This window comes from Ceratotherium simum, chromosome 13 (assembly GCF_057802395.1).
Source record: "Ceratotherium simum simum isolate JZ-2026a chromosome 13, ASM5780239v1, whole genome shotgun sequence".
In the NCBI taxonomy this organism is placed as follows: Eukaryota; Metazoa; Chordata; class Mammalia; order Perissodactyla; family Rhinocerotidae; genus Ceratotherium; species Ceratotherium simum.
The window spans coordinates 51512147-51526358 of NC_141912.1; the positions used below are offsets into that span (position 1 = coordinate 51512147).

General features: G+C 40.8%; 1 protein-coding gene across 2 annotated transcripts in view; it reads right to left on the reverse strand.

The window, feature by feature from the left end:
• Positions 1-10210, reverse strand: part of PKHD1 (PKHD1 ciliary IPT domain containing fibrocystin/polyductin) — a 431042-nt gene extending 420832 nt beyond the window's left edge. For both annotated transcript variants that reach the window (XM_014782549.2, XM_087438704.1), the window contains exons 1-5: positions 10159-10210; positions 8542-8619; positions 7760-7904; positions 5199-5307; positions 1609-1666 (exon numbers count right to left, since the gene is read on the reverse strand). In XM_014782549.2, coding sequence (XP_014638035.2) covers positions 1609-1666; positions 5199-5307; positions 7760-7904; positions 8542-8619; positions 10159-10210 — 442 coding nt within the window. The remainder of the gene's footprint in view (positions 1-1608; positions 1667-5198; positions 5308-7759; positions 7905-8541; positions 8620-10158) is intronic.
• Positions 10211-14212: the final 4002 nt, after the last annotated feature.

Sequence of the window (14212 nt, forward strand, 5' to 3'; positions counted from 1 at the left end):
CATACAGAAATTCAACTGCTCATAAAACGTCGTCTCTCCTGTCCCCACCACCTCCCCCATCTCCCCAGTTGCTACTCTGGGCAGGCATCCCAAATAAAATGAGAGTAATCCTCTGGAAAGTGATTTCAAAGACGTAGCCATGTGGATCCTGCCTGGAGGGACCACTCCAACCAGGCCGGCCACCAATCATCCCCCTAGAAGGTGGAGGAGACAGTGTGCTGAACTCGAACTCAGTGGGAGAAACGGGCTTGACAGATCTAGGTGCCAGGTGACATCCCACTTCACACCTCTAAAGGTTGGCTCCTTCCTCCTCCCTCACCCTAAGAAGACTTCCGCCATCTAAACAGGAGCTTTCCAACACCAGAGCAGCAGGGACCCAAACGTCTGCATGTGATTTTCACAGACCGCATCTCTTTTCAATAAAATATTATTATGTCTTGATTATTCAGACAAATGGAAAGGAACAGATCTATGAATAACCTGCACTAATAAGATAAAGCTGAAGTCATAGACTTCAGGATATAATTTAAATACACACATACATAATCTGCATCAGTACACACACACACACACACACACACACACAAACGTGCAAACACTTTTTAGTAATTCAGGTATTTATTTTGACATTCCTGAGCAGTCAAGCCATTGTAACAACTTGGTCAGTTTATGCATTTAGACACAACCACATACAAAAATTTAGCAACTTGTATTCCCATACTTATATCATCTGGAAATCCTGAACAAATGAAAAACTTGAAATAGGTGTAGGAATTTGCCAAGAATTAGACAGCAAGTTATATATAATCCTAGCTGTGTTTACTACTTAGTTTTAAGGCAGGTTTAGCAGTTCCTGAATCCATTTCTTAGTCCGAATCCCTTTTGTTATGTAAATGCCCCAGCTTTCTCTGTTTTCTTCTCTTTTATCCTCCTGACCTTTGCATATCTGTGGCTCCCTAACTCATAAACAAACACCCAGGATAAGGATCAGGATTAATGCCCTTCCAAGTGGTACCCAATACTGCTCAACACAGGACAAAATGTTGGGTCTATGGGCCCACTCTGCATCTGACCATCTGGGTTCCAATCTCAGCTGCACTCTTATTAGCGGTATGACTTTAGCCAAGCTACTTAACATTTTGGTATCTCATTTCTTCATCTGCAAAATGGGAATAATAATAGTTCCTATATCACTAGGTTTTCATGAGGATCTAATAAGATAATATAAGCCAAAAGCTTAGAACAGAACCTGGCTCACAGTAAGGTTCAATAAAGTTTTGCTATTAGGTGGATGATTACCAAGTTAAGAGCGATAATGATTTCTATTTCTTCCATTCTCTGGCAGCACCTGGTTTGAGTTTACTTGCCTCTTTTTCTTTTCATGTTTGGATTCCTTTTGTCGTCAGTGAAGTCATAGAGTACAAGTGCCCAGAAGTGAAGCCAAACCAGGATAAAAATGAATCAGAGGTTGACACATTTTCAAAACAGCACCAGAGAAGAAGCTAAATGTTCTCCTTTATAGAGACCACTCACCTGGGTAGAAGAGTTTGCAATAAGCTTTGGCTAAGAGATTCATAATTCGTCCTACATTAATAGGAGATTTCTTACCTGGAACTCCACTTGGTGGATTAACTTGGTAAACCATGGGTGTCTGTGCCCTGGAAAACTGTTTAATAAATGTTATCATAAGTTAGCATTTCTTTAGAACATCACAATCACAAACACAAGAAGCACAAGTCATTCTTTACGGAGCATTCATCTAAGGTAGTAAATGGTTACATTTCCTAAAATCACCTTACAGCTATTTCTTTTCATCTTCATAATATTTCCATGAAACAGAGATGACAGATATTATTATAGTTCTTCCATAGATGATGTAAAGGGAATTTGATCAAGGTCATATAGTTCTCTCTCCTGCACTGTATCACCCAAACCGTCGCAAGCCTGTTTCTACCTGCCCTCCTGCCATACCCAGGAACAGCTTTCCCAAAAGGCAAAGTAGGCAGGCCATGCTTTAGAATACCAACCTTTAATTCCATTGTTGTAAACTGATATCTTGGGATCTTGAGGGTTTTTAATTTTTTTCTAGATAAGACTTTGTTTATTTAAAGTGAAAGATTGCAATTTAAATTATGATCAGCAGCACCTTGGTAAGGATTAGCAAGCTACAAAAAATTGGAAGTGGGTAGGCACAGAAGTGAGGTGTTTGTTGGGAAAATGGAAGGTGCCTGTTGGGAGGAAAATGATTCAAATGATTCAGGGAATGAGAAGCAACATTACTCTGAGAAGAAGGAAAACAGCATTGACGGGAGAGATGGGAGCCTGTGAAAGCCTGGTCATGGCACTCCAAATCTTCTTGTGATGCCCCCTCCCCCGGAAGCACATCATCTGTTAACCACAAGCTCCAGCAAGTCAGGGACAATGCCTGACTCAGTCGCTGTAGATCCCTGTTTATAGCCTGGTATGTAGAAGACATTCAAATTTTTGTGAATGAGTAGAGTGGCCACATCTGAGATACCTGATATACTGTCTAGAAGCAGAAGGGAGAAAAAGACAATTTCAGGAATTCCATCTCACCTATAAGAATCTGGGTTAGTTCAAGATTAGGGCATTTCAAAGTCAAGGGCAATGTAAAGAAACAAAGTATAAAGATGGACTAACCAGGCCAAGGTTTGACCCCTGAGCTAATGACTCACCCAGGAAAAGACTTAGTCTCCCCCTCCTGCTCCCTTCCCCTCAACCTCCTCAAGACACCTAGATCACCTTCATTCCCCACAACCTGCAGGGCTTCCCGTCTGCAAAACAAATGACAGCAAATTGTTTTGCTTGGTCTGCTTCCAGCACCCAGGAGTCCACCTTCCCAGAGACAATATCACCCAAGAATAACTCCCTGGTTAATCAACAACCCTAATCAGACATTGAGAATCCATAGACATTTCAACAAAGCTGATGGCAGCTTGGCAAGTGTGGGTTTTCAGTATTGATCCACATGCTGTACAGTCTGCCATCAAGTCTACTTTCCTCCCCTCCTAAAGGAAAGAGTTAGAAGGTAGTTCACAGAAAATATGTATGGTCAGGGGGTCAAAATAAGAATGCTGTGACCTCACCGATTGAGAGCTGACTCTGATCTCACAAGATAAAGATTAATGCAAGTCCACAGGCACCTGCCAAACACACAATCCCCACCTGGCCTCCCAGCCTTCTACTGCACCCAGGCCCTCACCACTCACTGTGACGCCCTTTGTACCGTTGTCATTTCACCGGAAATTTTATCATAGGAGCCTCATGAAGTAGAGTGGTGGTTATGGCCCCTTCTCACAGATGTTAGAAACTGATGCAGATGGAACAACTGAGTTTAAACCAAATAAAGTAACATGCCTCTCGACTGCCAACTTGAAATATAAGACCCACCACTCAGTCTGTAAGCCTTCCACCAGAAGTGTGGGGGGAACAGAATGATGCCTTCATCGCTCCCTCCCAATCCCTCAGATTGGAGCGTGGGGCAGGCTCAGAGGTAAACCTCAAAAAAGGCTTCACTTCTGATTCTCTCCAAGCTGACATGACATAAAATGGTACATTTCTAAGAGAAACAGGCCCCTGGTCACCCACTAAGCTAGAGACAAGACAAAGTGAAAAATTAATGAGCTTCCGAATCAAGCTTCCCTCACGCTGCTCCTTGAGCTAAGTGAGGTCAGCAGCAGCAAGACGGAGGAGAGGAAAAACCGGGGACTAGAATGACAAAGCCACAGCCACCAGCTGCTTATAAACCTTCCGTGACTCCTTCAAACTTGTCAGTGCCCACAGCAGGCTCTTTGGAGTGGACTGGAGAGACGGGATTAATTTTTAATGCTCACGGTTCCCCCAGTCCCAGTCCCAAAGCAAAGAGACACACCGTGTTTTACTTAGTCTGGTATGCCTCTCATTAACTGCATCCCCTGGTGATTTTTCATCAACTCACCAAGCTGGTTGAACCACTGAAGGGCTTGCTTTCTTTAATGTGCAATTTTAGGAAGCGTTTCTCCTCTTCCCCTCTCTCTCCTTTCCAATCTTTAATAAGCAGGAAAACTAGTGTCTGGGGTGAAAGAACCATCAAAACCAAGAGCAGTGTGGTGATTAAGGAGCATGCCCGGCCATCGCTTTTCTGTTATATTCACTGAGACAGCGTAGACGTGGTGGTGCAGGTCTTAACAAGAAAGAATGAATTTTTTCTGTCTGCTGCATATGTGCAGAAGCAAAATGCCAGAAAACTAGGTTCTCTTGGAGTGAGAAACAAGTTGTTAAATGTTAATTGACAGCAAATTCCAAATCTGAAAAAGGAATTGCCTATATAAAATATGGATTGTATTAGAGATGAATTTAGAGGATGAAGTCTTGTTCTAAAGGAGCATTAATTAATGACTAAATTGTACTTTTCTGAACAGCTCTTAAATAGAGGCGCCCTATGAGAAATACACACATGTCACAGAGCCCTGTCAAACGTTTGCCTTTTATGAAAAGTCTAGGACTTACCCTTTCAGAGATTGTTTCAGTGTAAAACTAATCTGAAATGGACAATAGACTGAACCAAACATAAAATTAAGCCCCAGTATGCGTATTGCATCTCTAAAATAAGTTAGGCATTGGCTCATAAACTCTCTCTCTACATCCTTGTTAGCTCTGAGCTTGAAGGAGAATTCCACCAGCAAATGCCCTTTCAGTCTAGGGTGGCAAAAATCAACCATGAAGCAGGCAGGACGGTGGAAGTTGAGTCCCTGAGTCCCGTCACCATGCTGAGACTAGGATGACCGCAGCTGCAAAATGAAACATGATGCACAATGGTAATCTTTGTGGCTCCCCCACGGGCTTCAGTTTAGGTGAAGATTCAGAGTGAGATGAAGGTTCAAATCCTAGTTCTGCCATTTACTACCTGGGCAAAGTATTTATGACACGGGCAAATTGTTTAATCTCCCTGAGCCTCAAGTTGCTCATCTATAAAAACAGAAGAATAAATAGCTACCCTATAAAATTGTTGCAAGCATTAAATTAATGTGCTCAATATTTATCTTTTGTTAGTCTCGTCTCAGAAACCCCATAACTACCATCCACTTTTCCTCTTACCATGGCAAAGCAGACTCTGGCTGATTCATAACTTGCTTATCAATAGCACAAGCACACCCTCAGACCAGGCGAACACACATTCCTCCATCCTTAGAACCCACCTTGAAAGTACAGCTCTCTCCTAGTCGTGGACTTGGGCTGCCTGCCACCTGTCCCCCAGAGTGCACTTCCAGGTGGTACAGACCCTCCTGTGCTTCAGACAGCGGACATCTGAGGGCAGAAAGTGATAATCCTCGTGAATCAAAATTCATGAAGTGCCCAAGCAACCCCACTTGACCTCTTCAAATCTCCCTGCACCTTGAAACAGAGCTAACCCAGGATTCCTGGATTTCACATGTCACCTCCTAGATCCACTCATCCACTAGACTTAAAGATTGTATCCTTCAGCAAAAGAAGTTATGAACTTTTTTTTACTAAAGTCCCTAAAATTAAGGAAAAAAATTGTCCTGCTTCTCAGAATCATAGGTTCACAGGACCTTAAGAGTTGGAAGGGACATTGATAGATAACCTAATCCTAGTTTCCATTAAAAAAAAAAGTGACAGTTCCAGATAGATTAAGAGGCTTGTGTGTGTGAATACTACAGGTTAAGGGCAAAGTGAGCCTTGAAACCTAGGCTCTTTCTGATAAAAGGCGTTGATTTCACATGTTGCCCCAAAAGTTCTTGACTTCATGATCATCCAGGGAGCCCGTAAACACTTCATGTATCCATCAAGAAAGCACTAGAACTTCTCTCCTTTTCACAAATATCAGTGATTTATTTGCCTCTTCGAGGCTGCCATTCATGTTGATTTTTGTAAAAGGGGGAATATGATGAATAAGAAGCTAGATTTAAGAAGTGTCTCGCCTCCAAACCTTTTCACCAAAATCTTTAGTATGACCTTAAATACTTAAATCTGCTTTGTCTAATGTGTTAGCCACTAGTCATATGTGATTACTGAGTACTTAAAATGTGGCTAGTCCCGATTAAGATATGCTGTAAGTGTAATATACACACTGGATTTTGAAGACTCAGTATGCAAAAAAGAATATAAAGTATCTCATTAATAATTTATATATCAGTTACATACGAAATGACAATATTTTGGATATGTTGAGTTAAATAAATGTATTATTGAAATTAATTTCATTTGTTTCTTTTGAGGTTTTAATCTACTGGAAAATTTTAAATTAAATTTGTGGATTGCATTATATTTTGACTGGGCACTTCTGATTTAGACACTACACTGCCTGTTTTGCTGAAAGCAGATATGTCTTTTTATGACAATGAGTATGACCGTATTTCATTGATGATAAAATGTACATTTTTTCACGTTTGAATGTTAATTGAACTTGACATTCATCTTTCAATCAATGAGTACATTTAAGAGGGTAGTATTTCTTTTTCTCTAAAAAGATGATATAAAATCAAAGATGTGTCTTAAAATCATTAGTATGTAGGGATTTAGGAGATCGAACATATAAATCTTCAGAGCTTTGACTTATTTCATGGCAAACTCTTGTAGGAATTCTATGCCCAAATATAGCAGAAAAGCTAAGGAAAGCGCATAACCCAGTTTTAAAACAAATAGCAGTGCTATAAGGAATTTCAGTTCAACAGACATCTATATTGAACATTTTCTACTCACGAGGTATTGTGCTCAGCACCATAAGGACTACAAGGGTGGGGTTAAACACGTCCCCTATCCTCAAAACATTTAATTCTATAAGTATGAGTCCGACAAGTGGGCAACTGACATAAGTGTCATGAGAAACATAGGGCTGAGGAAAGAGACCCTCTAAGGCTACACGTTATGCCTTTGTGTAAATTACAAAAAAGTCCCCCTTAGAGGATGAATTGACCAAAAATGTATGTGTGTGTGATGTGTGTGTGTGTTTGTGTTCACACACACACATGCCTTGTGGATGAATTACTAAAAGGTGCTCTTTCCTCAAAGCTGTTGCAACCACAGCCTGGATTTCAGCCCTTACTTTCAAAGAAAAGAAAGATTACACTCAGTTGGATGTTCAGGGAAGAGGTGGCATTTGTAGCCTGGTTGGTTAGGATTTCAACAGGCAGAGATGGAAGAGAGGGAGCCTTCCTGAAAGGGCACAGAAAATAAAAGGAAATGACAATGTTTTTCCTCTTAACCAATGATCCACTTTCATGCAGCATCTCTAAGACATGAGTAAAGAAAGAATGAACTAGAGTAAACTTCATAGGCCAACAAAAACTTGAGTAGGACAGTTGATTACCTGGAATCCTGTACAAATTGTATCAAACTCAGCAGATACACTGAAGACTAAAGCAAATTTCCTTTCTAACTGATTTTGGGTTTATGCAAAATCGTTACAATTATGGCTATTCCAAAAGATGAGTTCTTTAGATAGAAAAATGGCACCATTTATTGAAATCTTAATAGCCATAGAGCTCCTTGTAAAAACAAAAATCTAAAAACACAATCCAGCCCCTCCTTATAAATATGTCAAAATTCTTCCCCATATTCTCAATCTCCCTTAAGCCCTGTTAGGGACCTTTTAAGAAGCATATTCACATGGAACATTTTTTAAAACTATAGTTGATAATTGCAGTCACGGTAAGAGTTGCTCTAATTTGCCACCAAAAACTACTGAGGTAAGCAAGCACTGGTCTTGTCTGATCTTCTCATTCCTGGACAGGTGTACCTGGTCCTGCACATCACCACTGGCAAATCCAAGAAGACAGGAGAGATGTCACAGGGGATACTTGGCAGCACAGGCATAGCCACATTCACCAGGTGTATCTCCAGCTGAGAGCCATTGGTGGGATAGAGGAGACCCACATCCAAATCTAAACAGAAGGGAAAGGGGAATCTCAGGCTGAGCAGAGTTGTAATCCACACAGGAGAATATAAAAACACTGCCACACGGGGGCAGTGTGAGACACTGAGTTTGCCTAAGGATTAAATTAATACTCCTCATTTCCAAAGTCATTTATGACTGCTATGTAAATGAGAGTTCTCACTTATGAGTTTACAAAAAAAGCTTCCTCCCTTCAGGTCCATTCACTTAAATCCAAACCCTCAAAATTACCCTTTACTGTGGTAGAAATGGATATGCTAAGCCATGGTTTAGAATCTCCCACATATAGAATTATCTACAAGGAAGATAACCAAGATTCTGAGGAACACATTGCCAAGTACTATGCTATGCACGTCCATATCATCTCATTTAGGGTTCTTAGCGTCCCATCCCACAGTTTGGGTATGATACAAAAGTGGACACAGACATATAATGGTGTGATGGGCTCTACTTCCACTTCTGCAAGTGAATATCTGGAAACACAAAAGCTGGTCAGTTGGTCCATCTCCCTTCAGGCCCTCTTTTACACCTGTCCTTAGACAAGGAACAACACCAAAGACTCATATTCTTTAAGATTCTTTAAAGCAATAAATAAGAAACATGTATTTGGTAAGACCCAAACCTACCATCAAAAATGACTGTGATCCACGTTCCCCCTGCAAGGCTACCCTCTTCAGGTTCAATGTGAAAACTCGGGATAGGCACTGTAAATAAGTAAGAAAAACACAGGTTTGGACGTTCGGATTCAATCCACCAGCTTCCCCAATGTTATAAAGCAAAATCTAGTTAGCGCTCCTCCGAATGACCAGAAGGGCTTGACAAAACACAGATTGCTGGGCCCCACCCCTAGAGTTTCCAATTCAGTGGGTTTGGAGGGGGGGCCAAGAATTTATGTTTCTGATCAGGTGCTGCTGGGTCTACCAGTCTGGGGACCACACCTTCGAAGCTCCTATTTTAAGGAATTGATTCTCTCATCTCATCATATCTCATTATCATCTCATCTCATCTTAGACACCCCAAAACCCAGTGTTTACAGGACAATCCTGAATTTCTACTTCCTTTGGCCTCAAGGACACATTTGGTTCCTAACTGAACCTATAATATCTCCTCTCTTTCCCGCTCTTCAGTCAGGTGGTCATATTTAATCGTAAAATCACCACTTATTTCTTGTACTTCTACTTGTCAGAGAAGAGGAGAAACTTTTGGAAGCTGTCCCTATTTCAAACCTCCTTCTCAGTACACCATCCTCTAGTTTACCCCTTTTGAATACGTGATCAGAGTGACTCCCCAAATAGATACAAACTTCTCTAGATTTTTGCCTTGTCTCCTCAGAGAGGAGCTGAGGCATGGTCAGTGCTGAAATTTCCTTTAAAAAAAACCCACTATAGACTCTACATACTAGCTAGATTGAGTTCTCCTGTAGAGACATCAGCTGAGCATAACCTTAATCAATCTCTCATCTATGAAGATGCTCTTGGACTTGACTTGGCCGACGTAAAGCCAATTCAAGGAAGCAAGCAAAATCAGTCAGCTCCTCCATGAGGTCGTAGACAGGGAAAGTGTTAGCTACAGAACACTGTTCAGTTTCTATATCAGAAAAGTTAAAGGATAATCCGGGCTACCTCCGGCTAGCCCAGGGCTTCCATGTACATTTATGCACGTGGAGCACTGCACAACCAAAGGTGGGGGGGAATCATTCACATCAACACGATTATTCATGGCAGCCCCGGCCAGACCAGCCCCTACTTCCTCCTCAAAGGTGTTTTAGATACTTCTACCTAAAGAAGACCAAAATTAATGCCATAAAAAGATACAGAGGATAACCAAATTCACACAGAAAATTAGAGACGTGATTTGAGAAAAGGAGATTTAATACCAGCAGTCATTAATCACTAAGACAAGATAAGTTACTCCCTTTGAGAAGATAAAGCAATAAAATCTAAAAAGAACTACATCATATAGCTCAAAAAGGAATTGCAAAAGGAAGGTTATAAGTTATTATTAAAAGCTCTATACTGTAACAGCAACTTCCACTGGCCATTAAAAATTGAAGATATATTCATAACTATTTAATATACAATCTCAACTAAACAGAAAAAAAATAATATTAAGCAGAGAAAATTTAAACCCAGAGCAAAAACTTCAACACTTTCCCCGAAATAATATTTTAAACATCAATAAACTAGTTCTCAAGTAACCTGTTGTGTTCTGCCTATAATCTCTTCAAAACATATCCTACTCACCTGCCAAAAGTAGTATTTCAATACTTGTCAGAGAGATTAGCCAGACACTCATCTTGTCCACTTAAATTAATCCTCTCAAAATTGCTCAGACATTAAAAGCATTGTCAATTTTGATTGGAGCCATATAGATTTTGTGCTTTGTGAAAAATAAAATGAAAAATTACCATCATTTTTTGCTTACATACTATTACTTTGCTGTGTTAAAACTTGGGAAGTTAAGGAAGTGATATCAAGATGGCCCTGGAGCCTTCAAAGGGACCCACCATCCCAAGCTCAGAAAAAAAGGATAATCTAAGAATTGTATATAAAATCACTATTCCACCCCATCCCCTTGTCCCACCAATTTATGTTATGCATGTTTAAGCTGGGTAAATAATAATAACCTCTTTCATTAACTCATTATTGAACTAAAGCTTAATTTTAAAAGATAAATTCTAGATATCAAAATACTAGCTACTGGTGGTTATGGGGGCGAGGTTGTTTTGTTTTGTTTCTGGAAAGGTCTCAGTCCTCCAGGAACCAATCAACACAAAAAAGTAAAGAGCTTAACAAAACAAATGTTAAGTACGGAAATGGGTTGAAAAAATGGTATTAATGAGAATTTTGGAGAAGTTATCTTATCCTTACCGCAGAACAGAGAGGAAAGAAACAGAGGACTGAAAATCTGGACCTCTCTAACCCAATCCACAATGCCCCGTCTGCCAGACCTGTCTTCCTTAGACACTGCTTCATTGTGCCATTCTTCTGCTTCAAGCTTTTAATTCGATGCAAAATCTTACGTATTACTAAAGGTACATTTAATTTACACTTTTAAGAAAACACTGAGACTAGCAAAAATAGTTATACCATTTCAGAAAATCTAAAAGCCACAATAAATGCCCAGAAAAAGAATATCTGCAAAAAACTTAGAATAAACTTATAAGTATGTCCTATTTAAGAGAGTACAGTGTATAAAATCATCTACATTTAGTTCAACTCCGCAAACATTTATTTTGTGCCTGATATATGCTGGACGCTGGAGCTGTAAAAAAAAAGGGACAAATAATGGGTATACTTGCCCTCTAGGCCCTGGTGGATGTGGTAGGGGTGAAGGCTACCTGGATTTACAAAAGGAGCTCTAGAATTTTCAAGTAGATTCAGCAGGTGTTCAAGTTGCAAAATTCCCTACATTTTTAAATCTATTTGGAATAGAATTCATTTTAAAAACACTCAATTTTCAGAAATACGTCTGCTGCGTAGAGAAAGGTACTCAGGAGTATTTGCTACTTAGTCCAAAAGCACAGGCTCTGACTTGCTTGTTACACCTGACAGAATATCCTTGGCACGGGAAAGTCTATTTTCAATCCGGCTGCATGATGTTAGCAGTTCATTTCAGCGCCTACTCCCAAGCTTAGAACAACGGAAGTAAACATTCACACATTGGTTTTCTTAAAGCCCTATGTTCAGACCTGCATCTTTTCCTCTAGAATAGAGCAATCAAATCAATAATAAATGTAATTTTTCTTAACGTGATTAATCCACTGCTTCTTCCTAAGGATAAACTCAGCCTCCACTTAATTCTTTTAACCAGAAAATTTTCAACCAGAGGAGAGCTGTATGCATTTGGGCAAGTCTTCTCTCTCTTCTTGGCTCCCTCTTCTCTCTCTGCTCTCCTTCCTCCTCTCCCTCTCTTCCTCCCTCCCCTCACTGCAGATCCTCCATTTCCTTTTGTTCACCACAACGTTGGCAGGACATGCAATATCTAGAAAACAGAGAGCAGAGACATTTCTAAATCAAACAGTACCTTTTCTCTGCTTCTGTCTCGTTGTGACTCAAGGGAGAAATTATCTTCCCTTTCTAAATGATCTTGCTCCTCTCTGCCAAGAACCGATGGCCTGTTATCCGGTTAGAGCCCAGCCTGCAGCTACAGTGCAGGTAACTCACTCATGTTGGACTGTAACTCACCTAACTCGTTTGTGTCCCAGCCAAACGTGTGCCAAAGTAAAAGTTCAGAGCTGACCACAGGGCAAGCTTAATGATTAACACAAACTACTTAGGCTTTTCCTCAGGGTCTTTTATTAATGACCAAAGAAAGAGTATCTCGCATTTTTCTCCACTTACTGCATGTGCCCTAGACAAGAATTTTAAGTAAAAGTCCACCCAGTGAGATAAACAGGCATTCAATGATTGAAAGAATTTGCCAGTAAGTCAGTGACCAAACACAGGGCCCAAGAAAAAGGACCACTAGAGGGCTGACCCCCCTTCGTGAGCAGTCTCTGCATTTTCATCAAGAGGAATGACTTGTAAGCAGCCTGCTATGGCTGAAATTCTCACTCCACAGGTGTGGGTCTAAAGAAGCAGACAAGGGCTGACTTGTTCAAAGTCTTGCTAAGAAAGGGCCAACTAGCCCTCTTTGTTTTTTGACTCTCCTCCCTCCCTCCTGACCTCACTTTCTTGACCAAGAGGAAGTCCTTCACTTGTACCCATCACCTACTAGTAGGACCTAGACCATGGGTCTCAGTCATTGTTTTGACTCTATTGATAAAGAATCAGAGAACCAGTAGGCCTAAGAAGTGAACACCATCTTCTTACTTCTCGTCTAATTTCTCTATCTCCATCTCACCATCCATTCCAAGTTACATCACCAGCTTCCTGATCATGTCAGTCCATGCCTGGTGGCTGTTGACCAGAAGACATTCTCATCTTCTTTTCCCACCCTTTATTTTGGGAGAGGAACCTTTCTAGCAGAATTTGATAGCCCTGAGTCTCCATCTCAAAGGACTATCAGTCCTGAGAACCTGGGAAGCAAGACCAGATTTAATCCATAGAAATACAGCACAACTCTGATGAGAGTATTGGAACTATCCTCTAGAAAGTATGGGAGTTTACACCAAATCTGCTGTATATTACAGCTTGGCAACCAGTGACAAGCAGAATGATTTTCCTAGTGCTGCAGTCAGTAGTGTTGAGAGAGGGTCAACTAGTGAACCTGCCTGGTGAACACCAATTTCCACTCTAGATCCCTCCAGTGCAGGTCAACAAGCATCATTTGAGCCACATTTGTGTGCCTGGCGCATGAGTAATGGGGACGAGGGGAGTTTGGGGGAGATCATCAAATGTGATTTAAGAATTGTTGGTAATTTTTTATTTTTGTAAAGGAAATTATATTCATGAATCACTTAGATGATTCAAAATTACTTAAGAATATAACACAGTTTCTGCCCTCAAAGTGCTTGCTGTCTGGCAGAGGAGACAGAATCATGATCAGATTGATTTACTATGTTGTAATCAAGTCTCCTGATTAAGACTTAACTTGTGTTTTATTTCCTGCCACTTTAATAAGAGGTTTCCAGAAATTAACCCCCTCTATCCTTGAGGAAATAGCCTATAATGGACATTTATAATTCTTTTTGGCAGCCTAGCTGTCAAGACTCTATCCTAAAAGCACCCCAATTTTCTTGTGGGTAGATTTACCTCTCCATTCTTGACTAAAAGAATCCTAATGATACACAAGACTTTGGTTTCTGTGCTCCAGGAACTTCCTGGTGGGTAAGCAAGCTCTACTGCTAAAGAAATGGAGTAGAATGAGCCATTTCATGCTCCAAGGCCTAAAAGGAGAAGTTGTAGAACTCTGCAATCCATGGCTCTGCCCAGGGAAGCTCGGCGAGCCTCAGGTACTCCTCTCTGTGATCTCCCTCATCCGTCTCAAGACCCCCAACTCTAAGCACAGATCTAAGTTTGTCATGCGAACACAACCTCAGACAAGGCCCCCCTCCTCCACCCCTTTTCATCTAATCATACTCCCAAGTCCCTTTCATATAGAAAATCTAAATAAAGTCTTGAGCACAGGTCTCTGACCCAATGATAAAGACAAATGCTCCTCAGAAGGCAGCCTGAGCACGATTCCCCTGCCACCCCAAGGTAGGTAGCCAACCCCCCCCCCCACACACACACACACAGATACTGATACTATTCCACAGGAAGCTATTTCTAGGAGAGCTTGTGAAATTCTCTCCACAAAAAATGTTGCTCAGGCCTATGAAGCAAAGTCAAGGAGGTCAAGGGAGGAGGTCAT